Source organism: Pteronotus mesoamericanus, unplaced genomic scaffold (genome assembly GCF_021234165.1).
Source record: "Pteronotus mesoamericanus isolate MK-2021 breed Mesoamerican mustached bat unplaced genomic scaffold, CSHL_Meso_final contig_163, whole genome shotgun sequence".
Lineage (NCBI taxonomy): Eukaryota > Metazoa > Chordata > Mammalia > Chiroptera > Mormoopidae > Pteronotus > Pteronotus mesoamericanus.
Window position 1 is genome coordinate 3848345 of NW_026555064.1, and position 27779 is coordinate 3876123.

The following is a 27779-nucleotide window of genomic DNA, read 5'->3' on the forward strand; positions in this document are numbered from 1 at the left end:
CCTTCCCAATCATTCAGTTGTCTGTGAAGAGGATCTGGTAATAGGTTCTGACAGAAGGGAGAGCACAGACACAGCCCAGGGTCAGAGCAGCCACTGCACAGGGGCACAGAGCCGGTCCCGAGGGGAGCCCAGGTGGGAAGAGGGGGTGGCGGCTCAAAGGCTCAGGAGACAGCGCAGGTGGAGGGTGCACAGGAACAACGCTAATGTGAACGATGTCATCTATGTTCTTCCATCTAGTACCTTGCCATAAGTCCTTCCTACATTTGCTCTGGAAGCGACATTGTCCCCTTTACTTCTCAAACAAATACAGTGTTTATATGTGAGTTCAGAAATTAAAGACATTAATTTTCTCCTTTTTAAAATGGAACTCAGCCCTATTGTGATAGATGGGTAGGAAAGGGGGGAAGGTGAGCCCCAATGTTGCTCCATTTAAAGGATTATATGCAATGGGTCTCCACGTGAAAGTAAATCCTAAAATTGTTCCCTAAGTTGTGTTTAGTGTCAGTGGCTGGTTTTCCATTTCTAAATTTATCCTTCCAAATGCTGTTTTAGCAACACATAATCACTCTGAGAATGTCTGTTTTCCAAAAGAAGCAGCCGCAGTGTTTAAGTTTACATGACCTCAGTTTCATGACAGCGGTAGCAAATCAGATATCTTATCCAAGGAAAAGCATTTTTGGCTTAGAATTCAATCACTTTCATGGTGGGAGTCAACAGCTTATTTCAGCCCTAGCACTGCTGCAGAACACTGGCTGCAGTGAATCTTTCAGAAAGCATAAACACAATTGGTATTTATAGCATTGTTAACATTTGTTAAATAGCTGGAGGAACAGTCTGCACGCCCATTTTAAGCAGGTGTGGCAAGAGTCTTTGTTGTGGACAATAGGACAACACGATTATGGTGCTTGTAGCACCAGAGCAAATTAGGAATATTGAATGCAGCAAGTTAATATTTCACGCAGCCACAACTCAAAGTGCTACAGAAGCCATGCTGAAGCATCTCTGGCCAGAAGTGTGTTACACAGATGGCATATTTGACACAGTGCAGGGCAGGAACTGTACAGTGAAAAGCCAAATAAACCGTAAGGATTAGTCAAGTTTTAATTGAAAACCTACATAAAAAATACCTTGAAATTATGCCAGACTTTCTTGTATATCAAAACCACAATAATCAGAGTTTCCTTTAGTCAACTAAATGAACATCAAAGTTGTCAGTAAAGCTAATCTTTGTTTTTTTCTAGTTATTATGTCTATTCCAGACTTCTTAGTTAAATAGTTGTAGCTAAATTATACATTCAAGGATATAATGCAAAGTATTAATATTTTTATGATTTTATTTTTCTATCAACTGTGCAAGGAATCCTCAGCTGCTCTGTTATGCGGATGGTTTCTGTCATGAACCCCTGCTTCCTTCTGGTGCCATCTTTATTTTATCTTATTTATTTTATTTGATTTGGGGGGGAGATGATATTACATTTATAATGGTTTAAGTGCTGATTATTTTTACTTTTTAAAAACTGGGGTGACATTGATTATTAATTATATTGGGGTGACCTTGGTTAATAAAATTACATAGGTTTCAAGTGTACAATTCTATATCATTTTAAGTCAAATATGTGAAAAGTTGTTTCAAATCAAGTGACTGAATTTTGTTCTCTAAATTTTAAACTAAATACAACCTTATAGAAAGACTAAGGTGAAGAAGAAATGGTATAGACTTGAAAAATATATATAAGATTATTTGCAAGTATGACAGTTTTCTAAATGTTCAGAATAACAGCTTTTTTTTTTAAGATCAGAACATTTACTGTGAATATAATTACTGCTTTTACTTTTCCTTATTGGTGCAAAGAAGCAACTGACATTCTATTAGTATTTGGGACACTGAGTCAAGTGCAAATTTTTTAAATGTTAAATAATATTAAACTATGTAATCGCAGTAAATGTGTTGTCCTACGTCTTTCCCTGCCAGTGCTATGTAATTGGAGAGTGTGCATGTGTTGCATTTCCTGCTTTAAGGGACTGGAGGTCAGCGGCCACACCATCTGATTTCTCGCTGTGCGCCCCTCATGGCAGGGTTCTCACACAGTGGGCGCTTCCAGATTCTACTGAGAAAATAGACTAAGTGGTTGTTACTGAATGAATAACCAAATGACTGCTTCTTTCCAGGACATAGTTTAAGCATATTTGTCTGGTTTTAAGAAGTAATTTAAACAGCTAAATACAGTGACTTAACTCCCCTGATTGGTTTTTTTTTTCCCCAAGAACCTTTTTACTGTGTTTCACCATGTTTGCCTCTTAGCATTGGAAAGTTCTTTGAAGCAACATTCCACCTATTTTTCTGGGCAGGCTGCTTTATCTACTCACTTCCAGTAGCTAGAGCTGGAGGTGTTTTGAATGAGCACATCAATGTTCTAGACAGAGATACTGTTTGAAATTATCCATGAGCACGGTGCCGCTGAACATTATTGAGTGACATTTGTTTCTGTTGGTTATGTCTGCTCTGACTAGCTGGTTTCTTTCAGATTGGCAGCTGGGATTATGCTGCAGTGGATGGACAGCTACAAGAAGTGGAGATCGGAGGGAGGCTGGGCTGGGCTTCCGTTTAATGTGTCTGGAATGTATAGGCTCAGTTAAAGGCACCAGTGGGAAATCTGTGAATATTTTCAAAATTTACAATTAGTTTGTTTTACCTTAGTAACTGCCATAATACTGTGGAGTAGATAGGTGAGTAAAAATGCTCCTTCCCCTCCCTAATTTTCTGTTTCCCCTGAATTCTCATCACTGCATTCTTAATTTTTTAATGGTTTACTTTATTTAGCAAGCTACTCTTTCTCTGTATGTACTCCATGCTACTATGATATTTTTATGCCTCCAGATACTTCATGCATTGTGCAAGACAGACACTTATGAAATTTATATATATTTCTAAATATTTAATTTCTACTAAGTGATAAATATTGCCAAAACTAATGGCTCCTTGAAATCTGAAAGAAACTTAGGAAATAGGCTCAAAATAACATTAACTTCATTGCATGGTCTACTGACTTCACAGTTATTGACTAATTTATCAACTAGAGTTATTCTGGATGGTCAAAAAGTTCTCCTGGCCTTGCCCAGGAGCTCAGTTGGTTAGAGCGTTGTCCCAACATGCCAAGGTTGCGGGTTTAATCCCCGGTCAGAGCATATACAGGAATCAACCAATGAATGCAGGCATAAGCAGAACAACAAAATTGATATTTCTCTCTTTCTCTCTCAAATAAATAAAAATTTAAAAAAGATAAAAAGTATTTCTGGCTACAATAGGAATGGAAAAATTAAACTTCATAAAGTTGCGTCAAATGTTGATGGATTTTTCTTTAGATTTTTGTAGTTTCTTAGTTTAAAATTTTCTTCAAATTGGAAAATTTTTGTTATTTTTTATTTTTAAAGTAGTGTGTGCTTTGTGTAAGATGTCAAAATGAAGAACGTATAGAAATGAAGAAAGTACTCATTTTTATTCTGCCAATCTTATCTACCCCTCACCAGAAATAACAGGTGATAACAGTTTGATATGTTCCAGATTTTACATGGGTGGATCCATGTATGTGTAAACATTCCTTGGTAAAGGATGTCTCTAGTTTCTCTTTTTAGAATTTTTTAATTTTGTGGGTACTCACATAATAACACATGTAAGTGTGCATCCTTATGTATTTAAATTTATTTTTTTTTTACTTAAATGATATCACATACTATATTCTTTTATAATTAGGAATTTTTCTTTTATCCATATATTACAGACTAGTTTTCAAGTCAGATATATTCAACTCAACTCATTTTAATGGCTGCATAGTACTCCATTATTGTAGGTTTAAGTAAGTAGTTTTCCCCCTAATTTTTACTGTTATAGGATGCTATAATAACCACCCTTGCATTTAAATTTTTTGGATTCATCTGATTCTTTCCTTATGAGAACTTGTTGAATTGGAATCAATAACTCAATCTTTATTTGAAACATAAAAAAATTGACCCCCTAACTAAATTCTTATTTTTCTCTATGTCTAATTTCTCAAAATTAACAAAGTTGTCTTTCAAGTCTAAATTTGCATAGATTTCTCTTCAATTTACCTTATTTCTTTACCATAGCCTTCTTCTATGTGAAATAATTTGCATATTTTGCTGATTAAATACCATCTGGTCTATATTTTGAACATTTATCTGATTGAATTTTAAATATTCCATATGCTAGTATATCCATGACTTTTTTTTTCCTGATAGGCTATTTATCATTTACGTTTATGCCTTAAAAGTTTGAATACTAGATATATGTTTTTTTATTTCTAGGACACATTGAGTATTTACATTTCAATCTTAAATTATTCCTTTTAAGTAAATTAGATTTTCATGCTGTTTTTAAAATTTTTTGTGCATTTATTGCTCTACTAAAAAGTAACTTTGTGTTTCATTTTGTAGGTGTAAAGGGAGTCTGGTACAAACTCTAACATGTAATGATTAAGTAGTCATTTGAGCAGCATGCTTTTTAAATTTGCTGCTGATACCAAAGCTAGATTTCACAGTGGCCCCACAGAGCTCTGGTCACCTAGACCACTGCTCAGGAAACTGAGTGGAAACCTGTCAAATAGCCAGCAAGTTGTTCTCCAGCTTAAGTTCAAATGTGTGAGGGGCGACAGGAATCGTGGCGCAAATGATGATTGACGTGTAACACAGTAGCATCCCTGGATGGTGTTCATGTGACGCTTAAAATACTGAAATGTGAATTGATATTGAAATCCAAATTAGGAAGTCTTGTTTGGATTTTTAAACATTTCTTGGCAAAAGGTTTCTCCAGAATCTTAAGACCGCTTTCTAGAGCTTAATTTTGGTAATGTCAGAAAATTGTAATATATTATTAAGTGGCATGTTTTTTCTTAATAAATTATTTTTAGTTTCCCTATCCCAATTTTATAGTGCTTTTAGAGGTAAATATATAGGGGATAAAATGCAATTTCAGAGTTGTGTGCTTAAAAAAAGCAGTGTACATTTGTGTTTATTTTAATTGCATCCATATGTTTAAGTTATGTCTCCCCCAAACCCATCTTAAAATAAAATTTTACAACTTTATTGTTGGTTACTAAGTGTTGTATTGAGTTAACTTGTTTCCTCTTTTAGATTAAAGAGACTAGTTCAGAGAGACTAAAAGAGTCATTATTAAGTTGAAGCCAAATACTCCATTGTCACTAAGCCAAGTCTGCTTTTCTTGACTTTTATTTCTTTCTTCCTTTCATTGTATCTAGTTTGTATATCTATAATCTCTCTCTGTATACTATCTCTTTCTCTATACATATGGCCATAAAATCATGCAAGTATGCAATAGTTGGCACAGGAAACTATAGAATACAGAGCTTGTTGAAAATCTTTTCATAATATTTCCATTTGAAAATCCATTAATAAATTCTCTAGGTAATATTTGAGATGCTGTTTATAAAATATAAATAATGTGGTTTTACTGGAATGTCTCTAGGCATTTGCATAGTCTTTTTTATTACTATGTATTTCAACATCTGGAATGCTGCCTGCTGAATTCAGGTTTTATTATTGAAAGTAGTAATAGGTTATTTACAGAATAATTGGGAATTGATGAGTAAGAATGTTACATAATAAAGTAAGCTTTTCAGTAGAAAGGTTTAATAGAATGTTTTATTCAATGCTGACTGCTCAGTAACAGTGGTAGAAATGTATCCCTAGGCTGCATCCTGCTGAATTCCATTGGCCTGGATGGCCATTCATTCAGTAAATTGAGCACCTACTATGTGTCAACCCCCCGCCCCCGCCCCCCCCACCAAAGCACAGAAGTACTTGGCAGTCTCTGGTCTCTAGGAGACTTCCAGTCTAACTGATGAGATAGGAATGGAGCCAGTACGTAGAAAAGCAGGTAAGCAGGCGGTAGGAGTCCAGGAGCGTTGCTCCAGGAGCAGCAGGGAGGGCCAGCGGCAGTCTGGACGGGAGCAGGCAAGGGGTTTCCCACAGGACTGAAATGCCTGAGAGAGAAGGGGAGACACACTGATCTGTTGTCCCACTTACTATGCATTCATTGGTCACTACTTGTATGTGTCCTGGCCACAAATTGAATCCGCAGCCTTGGTGTATTGGGACGACACTCTAACCAATTGAGCTACCTGGCCAGGGCCAACTGAAACACATTTTTAAAATATAACACATGGGACAAAAACGCTCTAGGCAAAGGAGAGTTTATTAAAAACAGTTTAGGTATTTGGTAGAGTTCATCTGGTGTTCCTATTACCAATCCAACTTCCTAAACCATACACCTGTGTGTTTCCTGGGATGTCAGACATCCCTTTGAAATTTCCTGTTGGTCTATATACGAAGTGCTAAAGTAAAAAGTAAAAGAGAGAGTGATAAACAAAGCTACTTGAGGGGATTTTTCAAATCCCACATACTCCCCCAGGATTTCTGACGTGGCCCTTAAGAAACACTGCTTTGGTTAAAATGAGATTTGTATTTTTGAAATTTTCTCATTTTTTAAATTTCAGAACAATATCAGTTGTAAAGTAAGGTATGTATTAAGCCCACTTACATTAAATATGTATGTATAACAGAGGTTTATATGCAGTAATGCCTGTATTCTTAGTTTCTGCATAGTAGTTGGCATTATTGACCACTTTGCCTTTGGAACTCTCATTGTCGGCTTCCGTATCACACTGCCCTGCTCCCCACCTGCTCCCCAGGTCCTCCTCTCTGTCTTCCTCATTACTTCTTCATGCTGTACCTTAAATCTGAGTTTCCTGAGCTTCAGCTCTGGAGCCTTGTGGGTATGTCTTGTATTTTCATCCTGGAGTTTAACCAGTGGGTTTCAAACTGCGCTTCTCCCATTTCTCAGAATTGTCACAGGGGCTGCTGAGGACACTTATTAACTCCTCCCTCCTTCCAAGCAGAACAGCTTACCGCTATGTTTTTTATATATTGGAGTTTCATGGAAGATTTCACTTGAAAAAGGAAATCATTGCTGCTGTTTAAAGTTATATATACACAGGGAGAGGGAAAGATCAAACACCATTGACTTAAATTTCTCTTATATGAATGACTCCCAAATCAATACCTCTGCTCTTTCATCTAAGAGCCAATCTTGGGCTTTCTTGGTGCATCGGGCACCTCAACGTGGACAGATGGCTGCCACTATCGCTTCAGATCCCGCATCTGATGTGAAAGGTGCTGTCATCCTGTGTCAAACTCTTTCTCCCGAACAGAAACTTGTGCTTCCAGGTATCGCTCTACTACTCTCTAAATACGCACATGCCAAATAAAGCGATCAGTTTTGTCTTTTTTCTTTTCTTCATTGCTCCAGCTTTGGCCTCTAGGACCCGCTGATTTCTTCTTAGGTCATGCTGCACATATTCATCCCTTTTCTTCCAAATACAACAGCTTCTCCAAAGAGATCTGTCTGGGCGCCTAGCCCTGCAGTGTGTTTTGAAACCTGGAGCCGGATTTCAGTTTTCTGAAATAATGTGCTCGTGGCTATCAGCGTAAACTCCTGAGGCACTTCTTCCTTTCCTGTTCTGGCTGTGTTAGAGGGTGATCACATGAGCCCCCACCTAATACAGAATTTTCTTTAGAGCTTTGTATGTGCTAGGTACTGTGCTAAGCACTTTATATGTATTATCTTATTTAATTTTCCATATGGTTCTGTGAGCTAGGCATTCTTATTACCTCTGTTTTATAGAAGGGAAACAGATTAGGCTACTTGTCCAAAGTCACACAGCAGGTAAGTGGTAAAGTCAGGATTAGCACTCTGAACCACCCGCCACAACAGGCCAAATGCAGAAGCTGTCTGTCCCCGCTCCCTTTTAGGGGGTAAAGGCTCGTGGGCTGTTGGGCAGGGATCCTCACGGCAGTGGGCAAGGAGAAGGGCACTGGCTTTGCTAACTGCTCCTACAAGGGACCTAAGGTTCACATTCATAAAGTCAGCTGAAAATCTGCATCTCACACAGTGCCAGTGCCCCCACTCTCTTCTTTGGGACCACTCCAGGCTTCAGGCTGCCATTGTGCAATCTTTTTTCTTCATCAACTTCAAAATTGGCTTTGTTAGTGATTATAAATTGATTTTATGCTATCAAAAAAGACGTTAGATGCAGTTCTCAAATGGTCCTAGTCCTTATTCACTCCCTGTTAGCCTCTTTTCTGGTTTCTGAAATATAGGGCCAACCTTATCTCCCACTGTATAAACCAGCCTTTGCCTAGCCACACTGCTCTACTGATTTTGTCCGAATGCGCTTTTTCCATTGTGATGATGATGATAGAGATACCTTACTAATTCACTCAATAGAGTGTGAGCTCATGTTTTTTGCTCAGTCTTAAGCCTAGGCCCTGCTATAGAACCCAACAGATAGAGAGAAGGGATAGCTTAATGGCTGGGAGTATGGGATGTAGAATCAAGAAGCTTGGGTGCAGATTTTGAGCTTGCCATTTTAATTACTGTGTGACATTGGACAAGATATTTAAGTTCTTTGAGCATTATTTTCCATATCTATAAAATGGACATAGCGAAGTAATCACATCATACAGTTTAAAGATGAAGTGATATGACTGTAAATCACTTAGAAAAGTTCCTGGCAAATAGTAAAGACTAAATAAATACCCATTGTTGTTATGGTTAGTAACCTTCCATGAATATTTGTTGTCTGCATATTGAGGGTCTACTCTGTACTAAGCACTCTGCTATGTTCTACATATGTATCATTCAATCCTTAATATAACCTACAAGATGGGTACTGTTGTTATCCACATTTTACAGAAGACAAAATGGAAACTTAGAGACACTCAGTAACTTACCCTGGATCACAAAGTTTATAAGCGGTATGCATTTGGGATTTGAACGTGGTCTTTTGACATCAAAACCCAAGCTGCTTCTGCCATCCCCTCAGTGTTCACAGAGGTGCTTCCCAGTCTTTTCTGCCTCAGCAAGTCACTCCCTGAACTTATTGGACTGACTGCATCAAACGATTATGCAGTCATTCAACTACATTTCCCCTACTTCCTATATTAGGAATACGTTCTTCAAACATTGAGACCTTTAACTGCTGTGTACAGAGCTGACGATCATTGAAGGTAGAAATGAATTGCTCGTTTCTTACAAGGTCACTGTAAAGAGTTACTCGGGGCATTCTCATCAAATAAAAAAATTAATACTGAATAATTATATTTTCTTGTTTATGATTTGTCCATTGCCTACAGTCCAGAGCATATAAAAATTGAACACCTCTTTTCTTAGAGGTTAAAAAGTAACATGATGAATATATATTCTCTTATGGCTTTGAGAGGTTTTCTTCATCCATCCAGTCAGCCTGGAAGTTAAGGACACTGTTGTGGAGGTGTAAACGTGGTATTTGTGTATCTTTGTTTCCTCCTCTCCCTTCACACACAGTTGCAGCATTGCTTCATTCAGCCAATTTAGGGATCCAACAGTGAAGAAGAGACAGTAGGTTCTTGCTGTCCTGGGTCTTGTGTTTTAGTGAGAGGAAACAAACATGAACAAGTAAACAATTCCAGAGAGCACGCGCACCTGGCATTTAGCAGCGTCCCGTGCCGAGGGAGTCCGTGGAGCCTGAAGGTGAGCGCCTGTGTGCGGTGCGCAGGGGCGCCCTGGCAGGGGAGTGCCTTGCCCAGGGTGCAGGCGCGCATCTTTCGAAGGGCACGCACACATGTTTCTTATGTTTAGTTAGTCTCTGGTTTAACCATCTCATGCTTGGATGCAACATATGGCTTTTACTTTGTTGTTTAGCCACCTAGGTTCAAAGAGACTGTCAACAATAATGCTCTTTCCATGGCAAAAGTAATAGCATCAAGCCATTCTCACAGGTGCTATGTTTCTTTTTTCCTCCTTTCTACTTCCCAGGATGAAATGGGGCCTGGAATCAAAGCAACAATGGGTTTTCTCTATACCTGTAAAAGATTAACTTTAGTCATCAGAGATGATGCAAGCAGGAAAAAAATTCAGGAAAACAGAAATGAAGCCAAAAGGGACAATTTCTGATTGTAATAGCTGGTTTCTGTTTCATATCACTGAGCAAGATGAGAAAGTTTGCAGGGTTCGATAGGAGCAGCTTCCACGGGACTGCAGGGTGACCTCACCCGCCGTGCCCCTGCCAGGTGCTTCGGCCGCTGCGCAAACACAGGCTGACTTTTCAGCCTGAAATAAGCCAGAAGGATGGAATGACATTTTCAGGTGACAGTTGTGGTTCCATTGCCTGTAATTAACACCTCTTAACCCCCCAACTCGCCCATGCCTTTTTCAGGCTGTTGAAGCTCAAATCCGGAGTTTTGGACAGACGCCGTCGCAGCTCCTCATCGAGCCCCATCCTCCCAGAGGCTCCGCCATGCAAGCGGTAAGTGCTGCCTTCACTCTTCTCACTCCTCGCCTCTCGGAGGCCATGCTTGACATTCGTGACAGTCTTCGTTGTACTTGAGATTCTCTTCCACATCTGGGCCTGTTCTCATGCAACGCTTGTTAACCTGCTAACAACCAGCAAAAAATCTTGGCATGATCTCCGGGAGTCTTTGGGAAGGTAACTGTTGCTCCAGTGCTCTGGCATTTCATTGGTTCATGTTTTGTTACGGAATCAAAAGTTTATAATCATCAGGTATCCTTACTGCATGATAAAGACTCCAGGCGTAACATTGGTTTGCTTTCTGGTTTGACCCTATGAGTTTGTAGATTAGTTTTGTTTTTTATATTCTTTATATCCCAATATGTTTTTCTGTTTGGGAATTTTAAAACATCCTAACGTGCAGGATATTGTTGCTCAGGGTCGGGGACCTCGAAGAGGAAAAACGATGGTTAGATGTATCAAACCACACCCAAAGCTTGGTGGCATCAAATGGTGATTTCTACTTCTGATTCTGGGCATTTCTTCTGCTTTGCTCCCCTGCCCACTGCTGCAGGGCGGGCTGAGCTGTCCAGACCTCTCTGTCCCTGTGGTCTTTCATTGTCAAGGCCCTTAGCCCAGGCCACTCCCTTGGGAGGAGCCAGGTTCCAAAGAACACTCCCTCAAGACTTCCTGCTGCTGCCTTGGAACTCTTGCAGCGTCCTTCATGCCACTGTCTATTGGTTGGAGTTGGCAGAGGCCAGCCTAGAATCAGCAGCAGGGAAGCAGACTCAATCTGCAGAATAACGTGTCTGGTCTCCTTTCAGAGTTCCTGAAATTTCAGGGGTTATATTTTTCAATGACTAAAAAAAAACCAGGACAGTAACAAATATTGAATTGCATGATAAAAATAATTACTTTAAAGAACAGACTGTGGGTATTATATATTTTTTCCTTAATTGCCCCTCAAAAAAAAAACAGGTTGCTCATTACTGTTTTTTAAGTTAAGAATAGGAAATATGCAGTCTGTTTCCATAAACATAAGGAACAATTAAGATAGATTTTGATACCATGTTGTGGCTCAGAGGTAGCAGACCTTTGACTAGGAAGGAGAGAGCTTACAGAGAGATTTGGTCCTTTCTTCCTCTGGCTCTTGTCTTTTTTCTTCCTCTTCCCACTCACCTTCTTCCTTTTGTCTTTTTGCCCCTTTGCCCTCTATTGATAATCTTTTTTCTTCCAAGCCTTTTTTTTTTTTTTACCTTTTTTTCTAGTTGCATGAAGTGGCCATCGTAATAAACTCCAAACCTTTTAAAAATTATTTGCATCCTCTTTTCCATGTGTTTTTAAACAGGTGAAATCAGATTGAAATGAACATAAAGGGTAGCTTGACTGAGCAGAAAACTACACAAAAAAGTGAACAGTTAGCAAGAACAATGGAAGATAATGCCATAAAAATAGTAATAAAATAGTAAGGCTGATTTATGTCTGGGGTTTGGAATTAGTTTTAGTAATAGCTTGTCAGGGAGACTCCGGCTGCTGCGGTGCCGGCTGATGGAAGCCCCTCTGCCGCCCCATTGACTTTGTGCCTGGGTCACTGCACAGCCTGGTCACCGGGGCAGCCAGGGGGCTCCTACCGCTAAGCCTCCCTCCCTGGCCAAGGATTACTGGTTCATCAGGGCAGATCAGCTTTACCGTCCCTCGGGCGGGAAGACCCAGGCTCCTACAAGGATGGAAGACATCTCTCCCATTAGTTTTATCCTCTGCACTGAAAACCCTCACTCCTCTTCAGACATGTGCAAATTGGGTTTTTCATCTTACACAGACATGGGTAGGGGAAAAGAGGTGTCTTAGAAAGAAACCAGAGTTGTCAACAAGTGTGTACACCTACTCTAGGAAAACTGAGTGAAATTTGGCTAGTAGTTTCCTACGTCTGCCTCAGACTTGGCTCACAGATACTCTCAGGATTGGATGAGAGTCTATTTCTCTGATCCCCATTTTACCAGTCGTCCTGCTCATCTGCAGCTGTTGCCATCACGGTGGACCAGCCCCGTCTGCTGGGGTGTGCTTTTGCTTCTTTCTCCTGTTCCCTGGTCCATCCTTATTAGCCAAGGATGTGACGGAGCTTCCAAGAGAGTTTCCTGCTGACTGCCTGCATTGGCAGCGTAGGTCAGGAGGGGGTGCGGGAACAGGCTGGAGGCTCAGCGTGCTCGAAGGAGGCAGAGGGCGTTGCTGGCCACGGCATCTGCTGCTTCTGTGGACAGTGCCTTGTCCTTGCCATGTAGCTAAGAATTGGTCCACTGGAGTCACTGTGTAAACAAGACATTGTTCCAACACATTAGAGATTTTTCTGTTGTTTTAGGGATATAAACATTGGAATCATCCAGTGTGGGTCGAATTGAATTTATAATGAGCTGTTAAGCTCAAAAATATGTATCAACTCTCTTGCAGTGAGACTTTGTGATACATGTTCTGCTCTTTCTCAGAGTTTATAAATTGACTTTAGTAAATATTATTTAAAAAACTACACAATTGAAAAATGAAGCTTGGTAATCTGAAATGACGTTCACTTCCTTTCCCAAGACTTCTTCATTGCTAGCTTAGAGTTTGTTTGATGCTGCTCATTGTTCTCATTTTTACCCAATTTCCCAGAATTCATTAAAACTGTATAAAAGGTCCTTTGCATGACATAGATTATATATTGATATCAGGTTTTAAAAATAAAAGACGCAAATGTTTATTGTTTTTACTGCCATTCAAATGAGTTCCCCCATCAACTATCAATGCACCCCACCCCCACACGCGTGCCCAAACACACACACGACATAGCAGAAATTAAAGCCACCTCGTGCTGCGTTAAGTGCATGAGCCATAATATACACCAGGTGTAGTAATTAGCAGGCACACGAAGGCTGCCTATTTGTCTGGTTTTGCTGCTGTTGCTGTATCCCCCTGTGTTTTCACACCATCAGATAGTTGGATTTAATTGAGGCCACATCAGATGAGGCATTACTGACACCTTTAATTGAATGAGCATCCGGGGAGGATTAACTCATAATATTGATTGGCTTTTAGCCACTTGCTCAGAAGGGTGTCTGGGTAGCTTATTAGTTGCCTTTATTTACACCTTTATGCAAAGAGTGCAAATAGGAATTCTTAGTGCAATATGTTTTTCTAAGTACTCCTAATAACTTTTTTAAAAGGACTGATAATAAAAATGCAAATATATTTAATTTTTTTTAGCAGTTCTGAATAAATATGTGTTAAATATATGTGCTTACACACATTTACATATACCTGGTGTTTTGAAATATGGCCACAGGAAAGCAGCCAGAAGCGTTTCATCAAAGTGTTTCAGTTCTGAATGATACTAATCAGCTATTAGAAAATAGACGTGGTAGAAGAGAATTGCTGAAAATGAACAGTGCAATTACTGTAGGGTAGCATAGCACCACAAAGTCTAAAGCAAGCCAGTAAATCAGAGTGGGGTTATAGATATGTCTTGGATTATGACATATGGGCATAGGGAATGTTCTAAATCCTTAGTAGTCTTCAAGATTTATTTTGTCGCTAGTTATTAGGACGGTGTTTTGTGCAACATTTTTAATTACTTTCTGCTTTTTCAAAAGAGAAATCAAAGGTTTTAATGCTTTTTTCTACCAAGAGGGACAAGGGGCATCTAGATAGTTCTCTTTATTCTAAGCTACAGCAGAAAGCAGTGTATTTGCATTATAATAGGGTGGTGTTTATGACTTGGTACACTATATAAATATATTGTTTTTGCAAGTACATTTAATTATGCATTGCTTTGAAACACTTTTATAATTAAGTTTGTGTATTACATTCGTAGGTTATTTTTCTACTGAAATAATACATGCATGTTGTGTAACTATTGTTTATAAATATATTTGTTTTAATTATCTCTTTATTTAGTTGTCAAAATCTTCATGCTAACGCAACACAATTTTTGATGATCTTTGGCAGTTAGCGTGGCTTGCCTTTGTGCTTATTGCCTATTCTCATTATTATTGTTTGTTTATTTTGTACTGACACATAAGAGCAATCGGAATGGTTTTCTGTGATCCCCAATACTTTGCCTATTTAGAATCTAAATCAAATCATTCTTTTAGTTCTTCTTGGGACTGGGGTAGGGAATGGAGCCAGTAAAATGTATTGATTTTTTTAAAGTGTTTCTGTTGATGTATTCTCTGTCAATCACCAAGAAATTCAGCTAATGACATATGTGAAAACAAGCAAATCCTAACTGCTGTTTCTAAGAGCCTTTCTGCTCACTGTGCTCTCACTTGCACCTTTTGTTAACCTGGTCTTCCTCTTCTTTTCCCGTACCCTCTGTCCTTCTTGTCTTTCGTTGTCTTTTCCTTCTTGTACACTTTGGGTCTTGTCATGCCCACTCAATAGTATCTCCTCCTGCAGAGTCCATTGATGTTCACAGACCAAGCCCAGCAGGATGTTATCATGGTCCTAAAGTTCCCTTCCAACTCCCCTGTCACTCACGTGGCAGCCAACACCCAACCTGGTATGGCGACTCCTGCTGTGATCACAGTCACTGCCAACAGGCTGTTTGCTGTGAACAAGTGGCACAACCTCCCCGGTAAGTAAAGAAACATCATTCTGTAAGGCCTGGTAACTGATTGTCACTGTATGAAGATATCGTAGTAGCTACTTAAGTGTATATCTCAACAATCAAGCATTAGTCTGAATCGAAATGTTTAATAATTTGAAAGACGTAAAGAAGCCCCATATGAGGCATGTTAATACAAATGTTCAAGCATAAACTATTCTTTGGCATCTGGTGTTTGTCTGTATTCTTAAGAGAGAAATATTATTTCTAATATAATATTTTAGTATAATGATATTATGTCCATAAATAACATGTGTTTATTTATCGCATGTTTCCTTTTCTCTAACTCATTTACTCATCACACACTTCCGACTGTCTACTGTGTGCCTTTGGTGCATGACATGGTGGTATTGTTGTGGATGATAGAAAAAAAGAACACTTAAGTTTCCTGTCAAAACACTACAAACCCAAAAGCACATTGTCTTCTTCCAATAAGTGCAGAATAGTTATCATAACTAACATCAAGATACTGAAATAACCGTTAGAATCATGAAGCATCGAAGTATAAATAGACGTGAGAGTTCATCAAGCCCAGTCCCATGTGTTACCCGTGAGGGCACGGGGCCCCAGGGAGCTTGCCTTGTTCACTGTCACACATGGCCAGCCAGTGGCAGAGCCAGGTTTGAACCCAGGTTTTCTGACTTTGACTTTATGATCATCCCTCTGTGATTTATGGCCTCTCATTAGAACAGGAATGTTGGGATCTGGATTCAGCACTGCTCTTTTTGGCCACTAGTTAGAAATGCTTTTTTTTAAGAAGGAAAATCTTTTAAAGTCCTGGAGATTATAGGCATTTTACCCCCAAGCCATTGTTTTAGGTGGGAAGTTCTTAAAAATAGATCTTAATAGTCTGTTAACTTGTCATTAAATCTGTAAAGTATGCATAAAGCACTGCTTGTTATAATGCCTGAAATGGTTGCAAAAATATAAAATTTTGAACAAGGGCCTCATTCCAAATTAAATGGGAGAGTTTTTAGAACAGGACAAAATTGAATGGACATTCAGACAGAAATTTGGTGCACTGACTATGCTCCAAAAGTTACCCATGATGGAGAATCTGTTAATAATCAGAATGTATTAGTTATAACCATTTTCTGGTGATTAGAAGCAAAGTAAATGCCAATATTTGATTAGAGAATAGGTTTCAGAAAAAGTGGAGAATGTAAAAATTGAGGCAGGTATATGATGTCTGTTTTACTAGGCTCTTAAATTCCTTTTTCTTCACGTGAACTTATTTTACAGAGGTAAATGTATATGCAAAAAATATATTTTAGAACTAAAGACTATAATTTGATGAACAAATGGGTTTTTGGATTCTCTAAATGCCACTCATTAGAGGAAAAACATGCTGGTGGTGTGTTTTATCAGGAACACTGGAGGGTTTGCCTACTCTGTGTGCAGTTACCCATGGAGCTTGTTAGAAGCCCAGTGCATGTGACACAGGGCCAACATGAGGCTTATCCTGGGTGGCTGTTTGTGGCCACTCTGAGAATTTACTCAGTTTAAACAGTGACACCATATGTGAGGAGAGACAAACCTTTTCATCTGCCAGAAAGCCCTCACCAGTCTCTGCTCTTCTTTACTTTAGCTTAGCAAAGATCTGGGCAGGGACCGGGCTGGCTCAGCCAAAGCACTGCTGGGTCTGCTGCTGACACTCAGTGTGTTGGGCACACTTGCTAAGCACTGGTGACTGAGCTCCTGCCACTCCCCTTCTGAGCAAGGCCATCTTCCTGGCTGGAAAGCCTGCACCCCTCCATACTTGGTTGTCAGGTGTCCTTTCTCTACTCCCAGCTTTTCTATAGATACGGAAAGCCCTGTGCTGAATACCACAGACGGGGCATGCACAGTCCCCAGCCCGAGTGCCCCTCTCTGGAAGACAAGAGCTTGGGGACTGCCTGTGTTGTGCTGATGCTTTGCCTATCATTCTCCCCAGTGTGGCTTCTTTGTACCTGTACCTTGTGGCACTAGTGGTTTCTGCCCCCACGCTCTGTCTTTACAGTGTCACACAGCAACTCTTCATAATGTGGTAATACATCGATGCTCACCTGTGTACAGTGCAATCTCCAATTCTGAGCTAGACCTACACCTACAAATACTAAGCTTGCATTTTATTCAATCTATAATTTGTTTCAGGTGTATTGACCTCCACCTGATCTTTCATCCTGTCCTGTCAGTATGCTTTGATTTGAAGCAACTGTCAAAAATCCCCAACAGTTTTTCTTCAGTGAATATCAAATTCATGTTACACTAATTTTTGTTTGTTTGTTTGTTTAGATTCTGGTTCTCTTCTGAGAGTCTGTGATTTCAATAGCTTGTTCATTAGTCAGCTAGCTCCTGTCATTTATTTCCGTCATATCTGAGGCCTGATTTGGCGGGGGGCGGGAGGGGAATAAAAAGATCTTTACCCTTTTTTCTCAAAGGCCCTTGCAGAAACTCCGGGGGGTGGGGGGTGGGAAGCAGCTAATGTTTATAGAGCATATTCTAGGTTCTAAATGCTATTTTATTCACTCAACGACCTTAGGATGTAGATTTTGTGTTTAGGTTGAACCATATGAAATTGCCTTTTTTAATCAAAGTGTCAGTTATTGGGTCATGTCATATGGTTTAACCTAACGGACCTACCTAATCCATTTCGCAGGTCAGGAAACTGAAACACAGAGACTCCATAACTTGGACAAGGTCACACAGGCCGTCTGTGGCAGGACTGGGATTTGGGGCCTGACCAGAGAAAGATAGTTAACGGAACCGCTTCCGCTGACAGTTGGGTTTTAGCGTTTTATGAGCCCAGACTCTCAAGGGCCAGTGAAGACTGCGCGGGCGGCAGTGTTGGGCGGCACTGCGGTCGCTGCAGGTAGACGGCACCATCAGGTCAGCCAGAGGCTGTGGTGCGCTTCCCCTCATCAGTCCCTGTATGTGCCCTGTGATTTCGTTACTGGCAGAGACAGCCATCAGCAAAGAGAAAGTCTTCAGTAAGAAAGAGCGAGCCATATGACTTCCTATCTTCAGCTACTTCAAGTTCTTATAAATACTCAACTCTAATTTTTAGTGCTAATATTGTACTTCCTCAGATATTTTCTCTTCCAAACATCCTTGAGAAGTTGGTATTTGCTAATGGGAAATGGTGACATAATAAATTTAAAAGTCCAATGAACTTACTGGAATGTACTCCATTTTATTTCCAGCTCCTCAAGGACAGGCAGGAAGATTCCCTAAAACCGGATGGTATTAATGCAGAGCTCTAATACCGACGAAGCAGTTTAAATGCTTATGAGTCTATAAAAGGCAGATACTGACCACGATGAATGGCTGAGTCATTTGGGGAAAATCATTTGGAAAAGGGCCCAGGATTTAACTACCAGAATTATAAAGCTGAAAAGATCATCTATTCCAAATGCTTCGTTTTGGGGTTTATGGTTTGCCCAAGGTTGCGTAGCCCGCCGCCAGCAGCACACCCCTCTCCTCCTGAAGCCCTCACCGGGCGCGGGGGACAGCCTGCCGGGTCGCTTCTCAATGACAAAATGAGCACGCCTGACTCTTCAGAGCCATTTTGAGAATTGAAAAAACTATTCTTAGTATGGATTGATTTTTGTTACGCATTTGCTTCTCAGGGTATTTTTAAATAGAAACCATGGAAATATTAAATATTAATAAAACTTTTTTTTTAAAAAAACCCTCAAACCTTTAGGAAAATATTTCAGTCAAATGCATTTAACTGAAACATTTATCTGCAAATAGCTTGCTTTATTTTTATTCAAACTTTCAATTGATTGATTTTAAGTGATGGATGAAACATTAAATGTTCCCTGACTTAGAGCCTTCCCTTTCTCCATCATAAATTGACGTTTTCGCGGAGCCTTTGTGCTGCAGCATTCAAAACTGCCTTTTAAAGAAGTAACAAAAAAATAGTATTTGCTACAGTCAGCAGATGGTTGTCACATTTTGTTTTCAGCGCGCTTTACCACTTAATTTTGTTTTGTTGCAGCATCAGAGGTTGCCAGTCAAGCATCTGCTATAGCTTATGGCCCAGGACTGGAGCCGCTGCTCATGGCACAGGTTCAGCACAGCACTAATCTAAAATAAATGTTTCATAAGCTAGCCAGAAAAGCACCTGGATTATTTTTTCTTTAAATTTCACTAAACCGTACGCGAGGTTTGGGGGTTGGAAACAATTGTACATAAGATATCACTTAATGTGTTTTTGTGTAGTTTGTATATGAAAAATAATGCTGTTTTTAAAAATCTTTTGTGAATTCCAGCTCATCAAGGTGCTGTACAAGACCAGCCATACCAGCTGCCAGTGGAAATCGATCCTCTCATAGGTCTGTCACTTCCTTCTCTCTTTGCGATTCATTAAGCTCTGTATGGTGGCCCTGAAGTGTAGATTACAGTTGTTTTTCACTTGCTGGTTGCTGGGAATGGAATTTTCCTGATAAACCATTTGCATGCAAATTGGAATGCAATGAGCTGTGGCTATGCTGGTATTTCATCAACTCCCCCTCGTTGGTTTGCCTAATTTGAACAGGCCTAGGACGCGTGTCACTGAAAATTAATATGGATGCTGTAATAATGTGTGATTGAGAATGCGCATGAAGTACTGTCAGGATAATATTGGATCTTTTCATCACTCAGACTTGTTGATGAGCAGGAGCGAGGCACGTTATGATGAATTGGTGCACCAGTAATGTGATGGAGCTCCTTTGCTAGGGAAATTTTCATAATAACAGTGGGATTCTTAGCAGCACCGTGTTGTGAAAAATAAAACTGTAGTGCCAGGGTTTCATCATTAAAGGAGATCAATCCTTTCTTCCTGGACCCTCTGTTCAGTCTGAGGGGATTAATGGGCAATTGCAGAGCAGTTTCAAAGTTGAAATATATTGCCTAGCCAATGGCAGTGTTGAGATATTCGTATTCATTTTCCTAGGGTCCTACAGCCCAGTAAATTGCCATTGGACGTTAAATTTGTTCAGGGGGAAAGAAAAAGCAAAGGGATGAAACCAGGAAGAGCCATTGGGATGAAATGAGCATCGGCAGCAGATGACTTAGAATTCTTAGTTGCTGTTCTGCCTTTGGAGTAGGTTAGTTGAAATCCCCAGTTTTAGTATTCTTCATCCTTTGCAAGTATGACTTCACTAAGAACTTAAGCCTAGATATTAAAGATGCTATTCGGTAGCTTTTAGGGGTAAAAGCTTATTTACATAGTTACAGGACTACGCTACTAGAATGGATGCTTGGCTTATAATTTTGTCAAATTTTTCTGGCACAAATACCTTTCCTAGAATTTTCAAGTCTTTAAATAAAGCATGTAAGCTGGTTCAGTATTTTAAAATTCAAGACTTTCCCTATTTGTATGTCAGCCTTCTTGTGTATAAAACCATTATTTCACTTATTTGCTAAATGGCCACCATTTTACAGATGAATAATAATCAAGATAAACTAAAATAATCTTAAGCTCAAAACTAAGTCATTTATCATTTCCCCAAATATGAATAGAAATCTAAGAAGTAACTATATGTAGGATAAATACTGCTCTTGACCCTAAATCTTGTTTTGCTTTTAGTAGATATGCTAGCCTTAACATTTAAAAAAAAATTAAATGCTCAATTTGGTAAAGATTTAATGTCAGGAAAATAATAAAACCTATTTGCTAAGTCATTTTAAGTCATTTCTGAAGTATAGACTTACTGTTTGCCTTAAAACTTGACAATGTATAAGCAGGGTTGGGCCTGATTAGTACTTGGGTGGGAGACAATGTGTATCCATAGTATAAAGTCCATAATTAAATGAGTTCAGCAGTTATAACCCTTTGGACCAGGCATGGGTAAACTTCCTTGGTAAAGGGCCAGAGAGCAAACCCTTTAGACTTCATGGGCCTTAAGGTCTCAGACACAGCAATTCTACTGTTAGAGCACAAAAGCAGCCACAGACAGCATATAACATAGGAGCAGTGCCGTGCACCAATAAAACTTTATGTAGAAAAGCAGACATGGGCCATATTTGGCCTGTGGGCCGAAGTTTTCTCTCCTGCTCTAGAGTACTGGTCATCAGATTGCTTGCCCCTATATCTCCTAAAATAATTGTTTAAAACCATGTACCTTCCCACATATTTTTTAGTTGACATCTGAAAAGTTTTCATCATAAGTTTAAACAGCTACAAAGTGTATAAAATTTTAAATATATTCAGTTGAGCCTAAATATCAAAGGGGATTGATACTCAACCTTTTCTGTTTTTAAAAAATGCATAAAAATCTCCAGTTGAAAATTTTACATTCCTCTTTCATCTTAAATTTACATTTTTGTTGTACTTCCCCATCACAATTTTATTTTAACTTTTGAGAACTGATTAAAAATTATAAATTTTAATAAACATTAAACATACAAACATTTATCAGAAATACATCTTTAATGAAACGGCTCCTGTATTCATGGATGATCATTATTTGTTGATGAATGAGACAGGATTTGTCAACAGTTCTGTTCAATTTTGTTTGTTTTTTTATAAATGGAAGCTCTGAGGAACGTCGCTCACATAAGAAAATAAATGGGAAAAGAAAGAGCTTTGTTTTAATAATGTCACTCAAATCTTTGCGCTCTCGCTGGATTATGTGAAAACATTCATATAGTGGTCTATTATTAAGAATCATTTTTATGGTCTATCATTCAACAATCATTTTAACAATCTATCATTGAAACTTGTTTTTAATGATCTATCAATTGACAGCCTGATTGGATCTCCCTTACATTTGATTGAAAGCAATGAATTGGAAACCACCTGCTCTACAGAATGATTTGATACCTATGCACTTTTCAGCATCACATTAGTATTTTGAATTGTCCCATTACGTGGCTCTCAAGATTTTTATACCCTGAGGAGAAGCACCATAGTAAGAGTCTGGATAGGAGAGAAATACGCTGTAATTCATCTAGTGGAAGAAAAGCATGTGAAAGGGGAGGTTAGAAAGGAAAACTTGCAGGAAAGATCTCAGGCCAACCTGTTTCAGGCAGGAGAGCTTATAAAAGTTGAGGAACTAGAAACTGATTCCCTTAAAACCACCTGTGCCTCTGCACCCCTGGGGAAATCTTAAACCCCCAGGGCGATGCGTACCCCAGTTTGAAGACTGCTTATGTAGACAAACTTACCTGATTTTCATTAAATAAAAATACTTCCAGTACCAACTCTGAGGAGGTTTACCAAAGAAAACAGATCAAAGAAAGGCAGCTGTGAGGTAGGTAGGTTGTATACATAGATGGTAGGCAGGCGGACGGACGGACAGATGTTGCACTGTTAACTTTCACTCAGTTCAGAATTATGCATGTGCCCAGATCTGTCCAGTTAGGCCCTCCCAAGATATCACACCCCCAGAAAAGACCAGTATGAAAGTTTATATCATAGGAGCAAAGGTCAAGTAAACACTGACAAAAATGAACATTTTTACAATTTTCATAGGGAATAAAATACTATAATAGCTGGTCTAGAAAGTACTCCATACCTTGTTTTTAATTGCTAGGTTTCTTAGGATTAAAAAAAACTGAAACGTATCACACAGCTTCTCTTCAGTGGGATACTAGTACCTCCCTGTGATTCACTATGTTACCCATAAAAGTGTTCCTCATCTGCCAGTAATCTCCCTTTGTGTGAGGGAGGGAGGAAAGGGTCCCCAACTACCTTTAAACTACTGCTGTCACTTTGTAGCCCATTAGCCACCCCAAGGTGCACGAATCCTACCATCAAACAGTTATCCAGTCATCTTGCATGGTTAAGTCGTGTAGTCAGACACTAGCAGACGCTGCAGTGTACACATGTACACGTATGTGTTTGCTGTGTTGTGCTGTGTCCTGCGGGCAGGGAATATTTTACTCCTCTGTGTTCCCAGGGCTCCCCAGCAAAACATTGGAGGGTATTTTGAACACATTTTTCTTCTGTGTTACTCTCTGAACCTTATTAAATTGGCCACATTAACTTAGTTATTATAAACAGTATAATATAGATATTTCCTGTTTTTATTTTTCTCAATAATGCATTTATTGTATTTTTTTTTAAGTGAAGACTGTGGCACAAAGCATATACTAATCAGATGCAGAAGTTTATTTCATTTCAATTTCTGATATAACCAAAATTCTTCAGCAGTATAAGAATCACTATTTATGTTGGAAAGTTAGTGTGAAATAATCCTCAGATGACTAGACACAAAGCTTTCTACTTGGCTGGGCTCATAAGGCCAAAAAAGTCACCTCAGTGGGCACTCCTCTTCCAACAGCGACATACCTGGCGGTGTGTTTCTAGAGGATTATTGCTCTTCCCATGTGCTGGTGTCGCTCTGTGTCTGACCGTGTGCCACGTGACAGCCCCCGTCTCAGGTGCTCTGTGGCGCTCTGGAAACACACTGCCAGGCTGTCTTGTTTTATGGCTGACATAACAGGTGAGCGGGTGGCCGTGTGCGGCGCTTTGCCTTTTTCAATTACAAGTATCCTTAATAAATAGTCATCCTCCCTTTCCTTACACGCAAGTGCAGCTGTAAACAGGGGAAAAGGGAGTTCGCATCCAGTCAAATCGAAGACCTGTTACAGCCAAAGTAGTACAAGATGCTACAATATTTCAGATATATAACATTTAAATTCTAATATCTCTTCCTAGTGACAAAAAGTTAAAGGTAATAGATTGTCACAACAGGAATCCATTCTCATGGCAATAGATGTAATGAGATTGTCAGAAACACAAACCTAACTGTGATGCAATCTGGAGATTGTAATCTAGTTTGGTCCTGCCCAAGAGCTAGAAAGCATGTTCTGAGAATTGTACACTATTTTTAAATTATAGTATGTTATTATTTCTTTCCTCTAGGCAAAACTTCTTACTGCAGTGTTGAATTTAGCTACCCACATTCTTCAACAATCGGATGTGTTTTCCTATTTGGTTTTTCAAATATTACTATATTTAAAATTAAAGATCAAATATTCTTACCTTGGAACATGCCTCCTCCCCTCCCTCACCCTGCCATCCCCAGGATGAAAAAGACTATAGGATTTTTTGCACGTGTGGGTTTAGTGTTTAGTATTTAGTAACCCTTTTTCTCCCCTTCCTCTGTTCTCGTAGCCAGCAATACAGGAATGCACAGGAGGCAAATCACCGATCTTTTAGACCAGAGTATCCAAGTCCATTCCCAGTGCTTTGTCATCACTTCCGACAACCGCTATATTCTCGTCTGTGGCTTCTGGGATAAGAGTTTCCGCGTCTATTCTACAGACACAGGTACCTGTTGTGTTATTCATCAGTGAACCGAAATTTACTCCAAGTAACATTGAGAGACTTAGAATTCTGTCTCACCTTCTTCCCTCCAAAGATTATGAAATTCTAAAATTTATAAAATAAGGAAAAGACACTTTTCCCCAATCTACTATTAAGTTCACTATAGCATGTTTTTAAGAGTCAGTGTTTCATAGTAGATTCGTCACCCAAGCCTCATGTTTGTTTGCAAATGAATGATTGATTTTGAAAACATAGGATGGTGTGTAAATACCATATGCTTAATCTTGTAAGTGCATACACACACGTGTGTGGTGTGTATTTTCCCACTTTTGTATTATATAAAGGATTTCTTTTTCTTACTGGAAATTCTCATTAGGTGTATTTCTTGGGAGTAAAAATCTTCCTCCACCCAATTCTGCATAGGATCTTGCTGAAATCTACACCATCATGAAAAAAAGTAGCTGACTCCTGATTTTATGTGACAGCTCTTAGTAAAATAGAAAAGTTTAAGTCCCTATATTCATTTGCATGCATTTCCTTAAGGACAGCCCAAGTTTATCTCAGGGTTATTACAGGAGACCCAATCCAGTAAATGTATATAAGTTTTTGCATGTAGGAAATTTAGAAACATTGAAAAATTTAGTGGAGTGTCTTAAAAATATTTTAGGAACTGTTGAGGATTAAATAAACTCATAGTATATATATAGCTGAATATTTTAAAATAATTGAAATTATATGTGAATGCATTAGAATATAAGTAGATAATTCAGCTAAAACAAAGTTGTACAAATATCTTTTCTAAAGATTTTATTTGTTTTTAGAGAGAGGGGAAGGGAGGGAGAAAGAGGGAGAGAAGCACTGATGTGAAAGAGAAACACCTATTGGCTCTCTCATGACCCCAACTGGGGACCTAGCCCGCAATACAGGCATGTGCCCTGACCAGGAATTGAACCAGCAACCTTTTGGTTTGCAGGACGACACCCAATTCACTGAGCCACTCCAGACAGGGCTCTATAAATATTTTTATTTAAATGTTTTTAATTGAAATTTCTAGTTTATTAAATGTTTTACAACAAGTCATCTTTCAGCCTTGTTAATAATGTATATAAAATATGAGTCCATTATCCTGCCTTAGTAAGTACAGTATGTTGAAAAGTTAATTGCCAGTTATTGAAGGAGTTTGTCCTGAGTGTATTTTGACGACAATACTGTAGCAGTTGTGAGAGAGTAGGGAAAATGGTTGAACACATGCTGTTCGTAATTGAATATGCAGTGTTCGTAGAATAAACCCTAGAAGTTGTTTTGGGCATGATATTGTTTATTTTTTGTTTTATGAAACCGATGATCTATTTTTTTTTATAATTTTTATCTTTATTCTGTAGGTCCAGAAAGAAAACATCATCATTCAAATCTTTCTGATTAGCTGGGCTGTTATTACACATTTAGGTCTATGACGTTGATTCTACTGAACCTAAAACTCCTCTAGAATTCTTTAAAAATGCCATGGGGATTGATACATTTTCCTACAATATCTGTATGATCATAATGAATGTTCTCTGATTTAATAATCAAATTTAAATGTTAACCTTTTATTTTACAATTATGATAATGACAACCCTCACATTATTTGACCTCAGATTATGCTTCCTGTATGCACAGATTTTCATATTAAAGTTGTTTCATACTCTTACAAGATTTCCCTGAACATCCCTGTAGTACCTAATGGTTTTTTAATACATTTCGAAGCTTATTTTTCAGTGCATACGCAGTGAAATTCCTTCTTTGGCATACCGTTCGGTTAGCGTTGGCAGCATGTGGAGGTCCGTAAGCATCCCCCCAGCTGAGGGGCAGAGCGGCTCCCTCCGCGCCCCCCGCCACCTCCCCGCGCTGCCCCTTTTCAGTCAGCTCTGCTCCCACTTCCACCTCCTTGCCACCACTGATCTCTTCCTCATCTCAGGGTTGTGCCCTTTCTGGATTGGCTTATAGGTGGAATTATATATTATGTCAGTCCCTGGTTTGGGCATTTGAGGCTTTTTGAGTTTGTTGCCCTTCCATGTTATTTTTAAAAGGCATTGGCTAGTAATTATTTATAAAGCTAACCTTACTTTATATAATAGTTATGCTTAAAATAAATCTTACCCTCAAACACAGTTCTTTAGAATTTACAAAGATCTCTTACATACAGATTGTTACAGTTTCGCAATAATTCTGTGAGACAGAATAGGTGCCCTTATCCCCATTTTTTCAGATGATGAAACTGAGGTTTAGAAAGCTTGACTTGTTGAAATTTGTGTAGACATTGGTGACAGAGCTGGGCATTGGAGCCAGCTTTTCTTACTTCGGATGTGGCATCCTTTGGGGCTCTACCATGTTATCTCATACAGGTGTTATCTGTCAGTCACTGGTTAATTTGGAAAACACTCAGTTCCTAGTGTGTCTGCCATGCTACATTAGACTCAATAAACTAGACAACATTTCTTCCCCTTTCCAAACCCTTCCACTTTACTGTTTTGTCAGATATATGTGTGTGTGTAAAACATTTTCATAGTAAGTAGCCTCATTTTAAACTTCATGTTAATGGGACTGAGTTGGCTTGTTCAATAAAAATATTTACACTTGCCATAAAAGTTGTGAAAAAATTCTCAAATGATAGTCCTATCTTTTTTAATATCTTGTATGTAAACAACCTCTGTTGCTAGTTTTATTTAAAATAATTTCAGTTAGGGTAGCTACATTCTTGACAATATGTGTATATTAAATATATTCTCCTAAGTTTGGCAGAGAAGCAAGTGAAAAATTGTATGATCAATAATATGTAATGGCAAAGCTATCACAAGTGTTGAATTCAATTATATTTTAGCACATAAGCCCCTCCAAAAAAAAAAAAAAAATCCTTCTCTTATTAGGTTTGGGAGGGGGAGAGGGAAGAAACACGGTTGTAACAGGAAATTCTTTTAACATAAATCATGTTTTCGGGACACAACCAGAACAGCGGAGGCAACAATAAAACCTTCCCTCAGCAGTGGGGATTATTTTCAGGCCACATTTTAGATTCAGTGGCGCAGAGTCCTGAGCTTGAATTTTTTTTATTTGTAGCACAGCTGTCAAATAAAACATTAACTAGAAAATTTGTTCTGTCAAAAAAAAGGGGATATTCTAGTGCTTGTGGTAATATTTGATATTAGTGTGTGGAGAGGTGGACTGGTATTAAAGGAAACAAAAAATAAAGGTTGAGGAACACTTATGAGATTATCAGAAAATAATTTACCCAAAGAGCAGCAGGTATTTATATGCTGTGATTTATTTAGGAGGAGTGAACCTCAACCTCGTAGCAGTAACATATATTGCTGAGAATGGCTGCCAGAACAGGAAAAAAGTAAACTTAAAAAAATAATGTTTTCCAGAGTTGAGCCCAAAGTATAAATTGTAGAGAATAGAATTAATTTGTGTTAAACTATGAAACCCTTTAGATATAAATACTTAAATGTCACTTACCCGTTTTGTTTTTCCCGGCTGCCCAGCCTGAATTTGTCCTGCC

General features: G+C 38.9%; 1 protein-coding gene across 2 annotated transcripts in view; it reads left to right on the forward strand.

The window, feature by feature from the left end:
- Positions 1-27779, forward strand: part of LRBA (LPS responsive beige-like anchor protein) — a 520386-nt gene that overhangs the window by 464533 nt on the left and 28074 nt on the right. Inside the window, exons 49-52 of one of the 2 annotated variants that reach the window (XM_054562615.1) lie at positions 10290-10379; positions 14775-14967; positions 19254-19316; positions 24089-24244. In XM_054562615.1, coding sequence (XP_054418590.1) covers positions 10290-10379; positions 14775-14967; positions 19254-19316; positions 24089-24244 — 502 coding nt within the window. The remainder of the gene's footprint in view (positions 1-10289; positions 10380-14774; positions 14968-19253; positions 19317-24088; positions 24245-27779) is intronic. The other variant, XM_054562626.1, reaches the window with a different exon arrangement.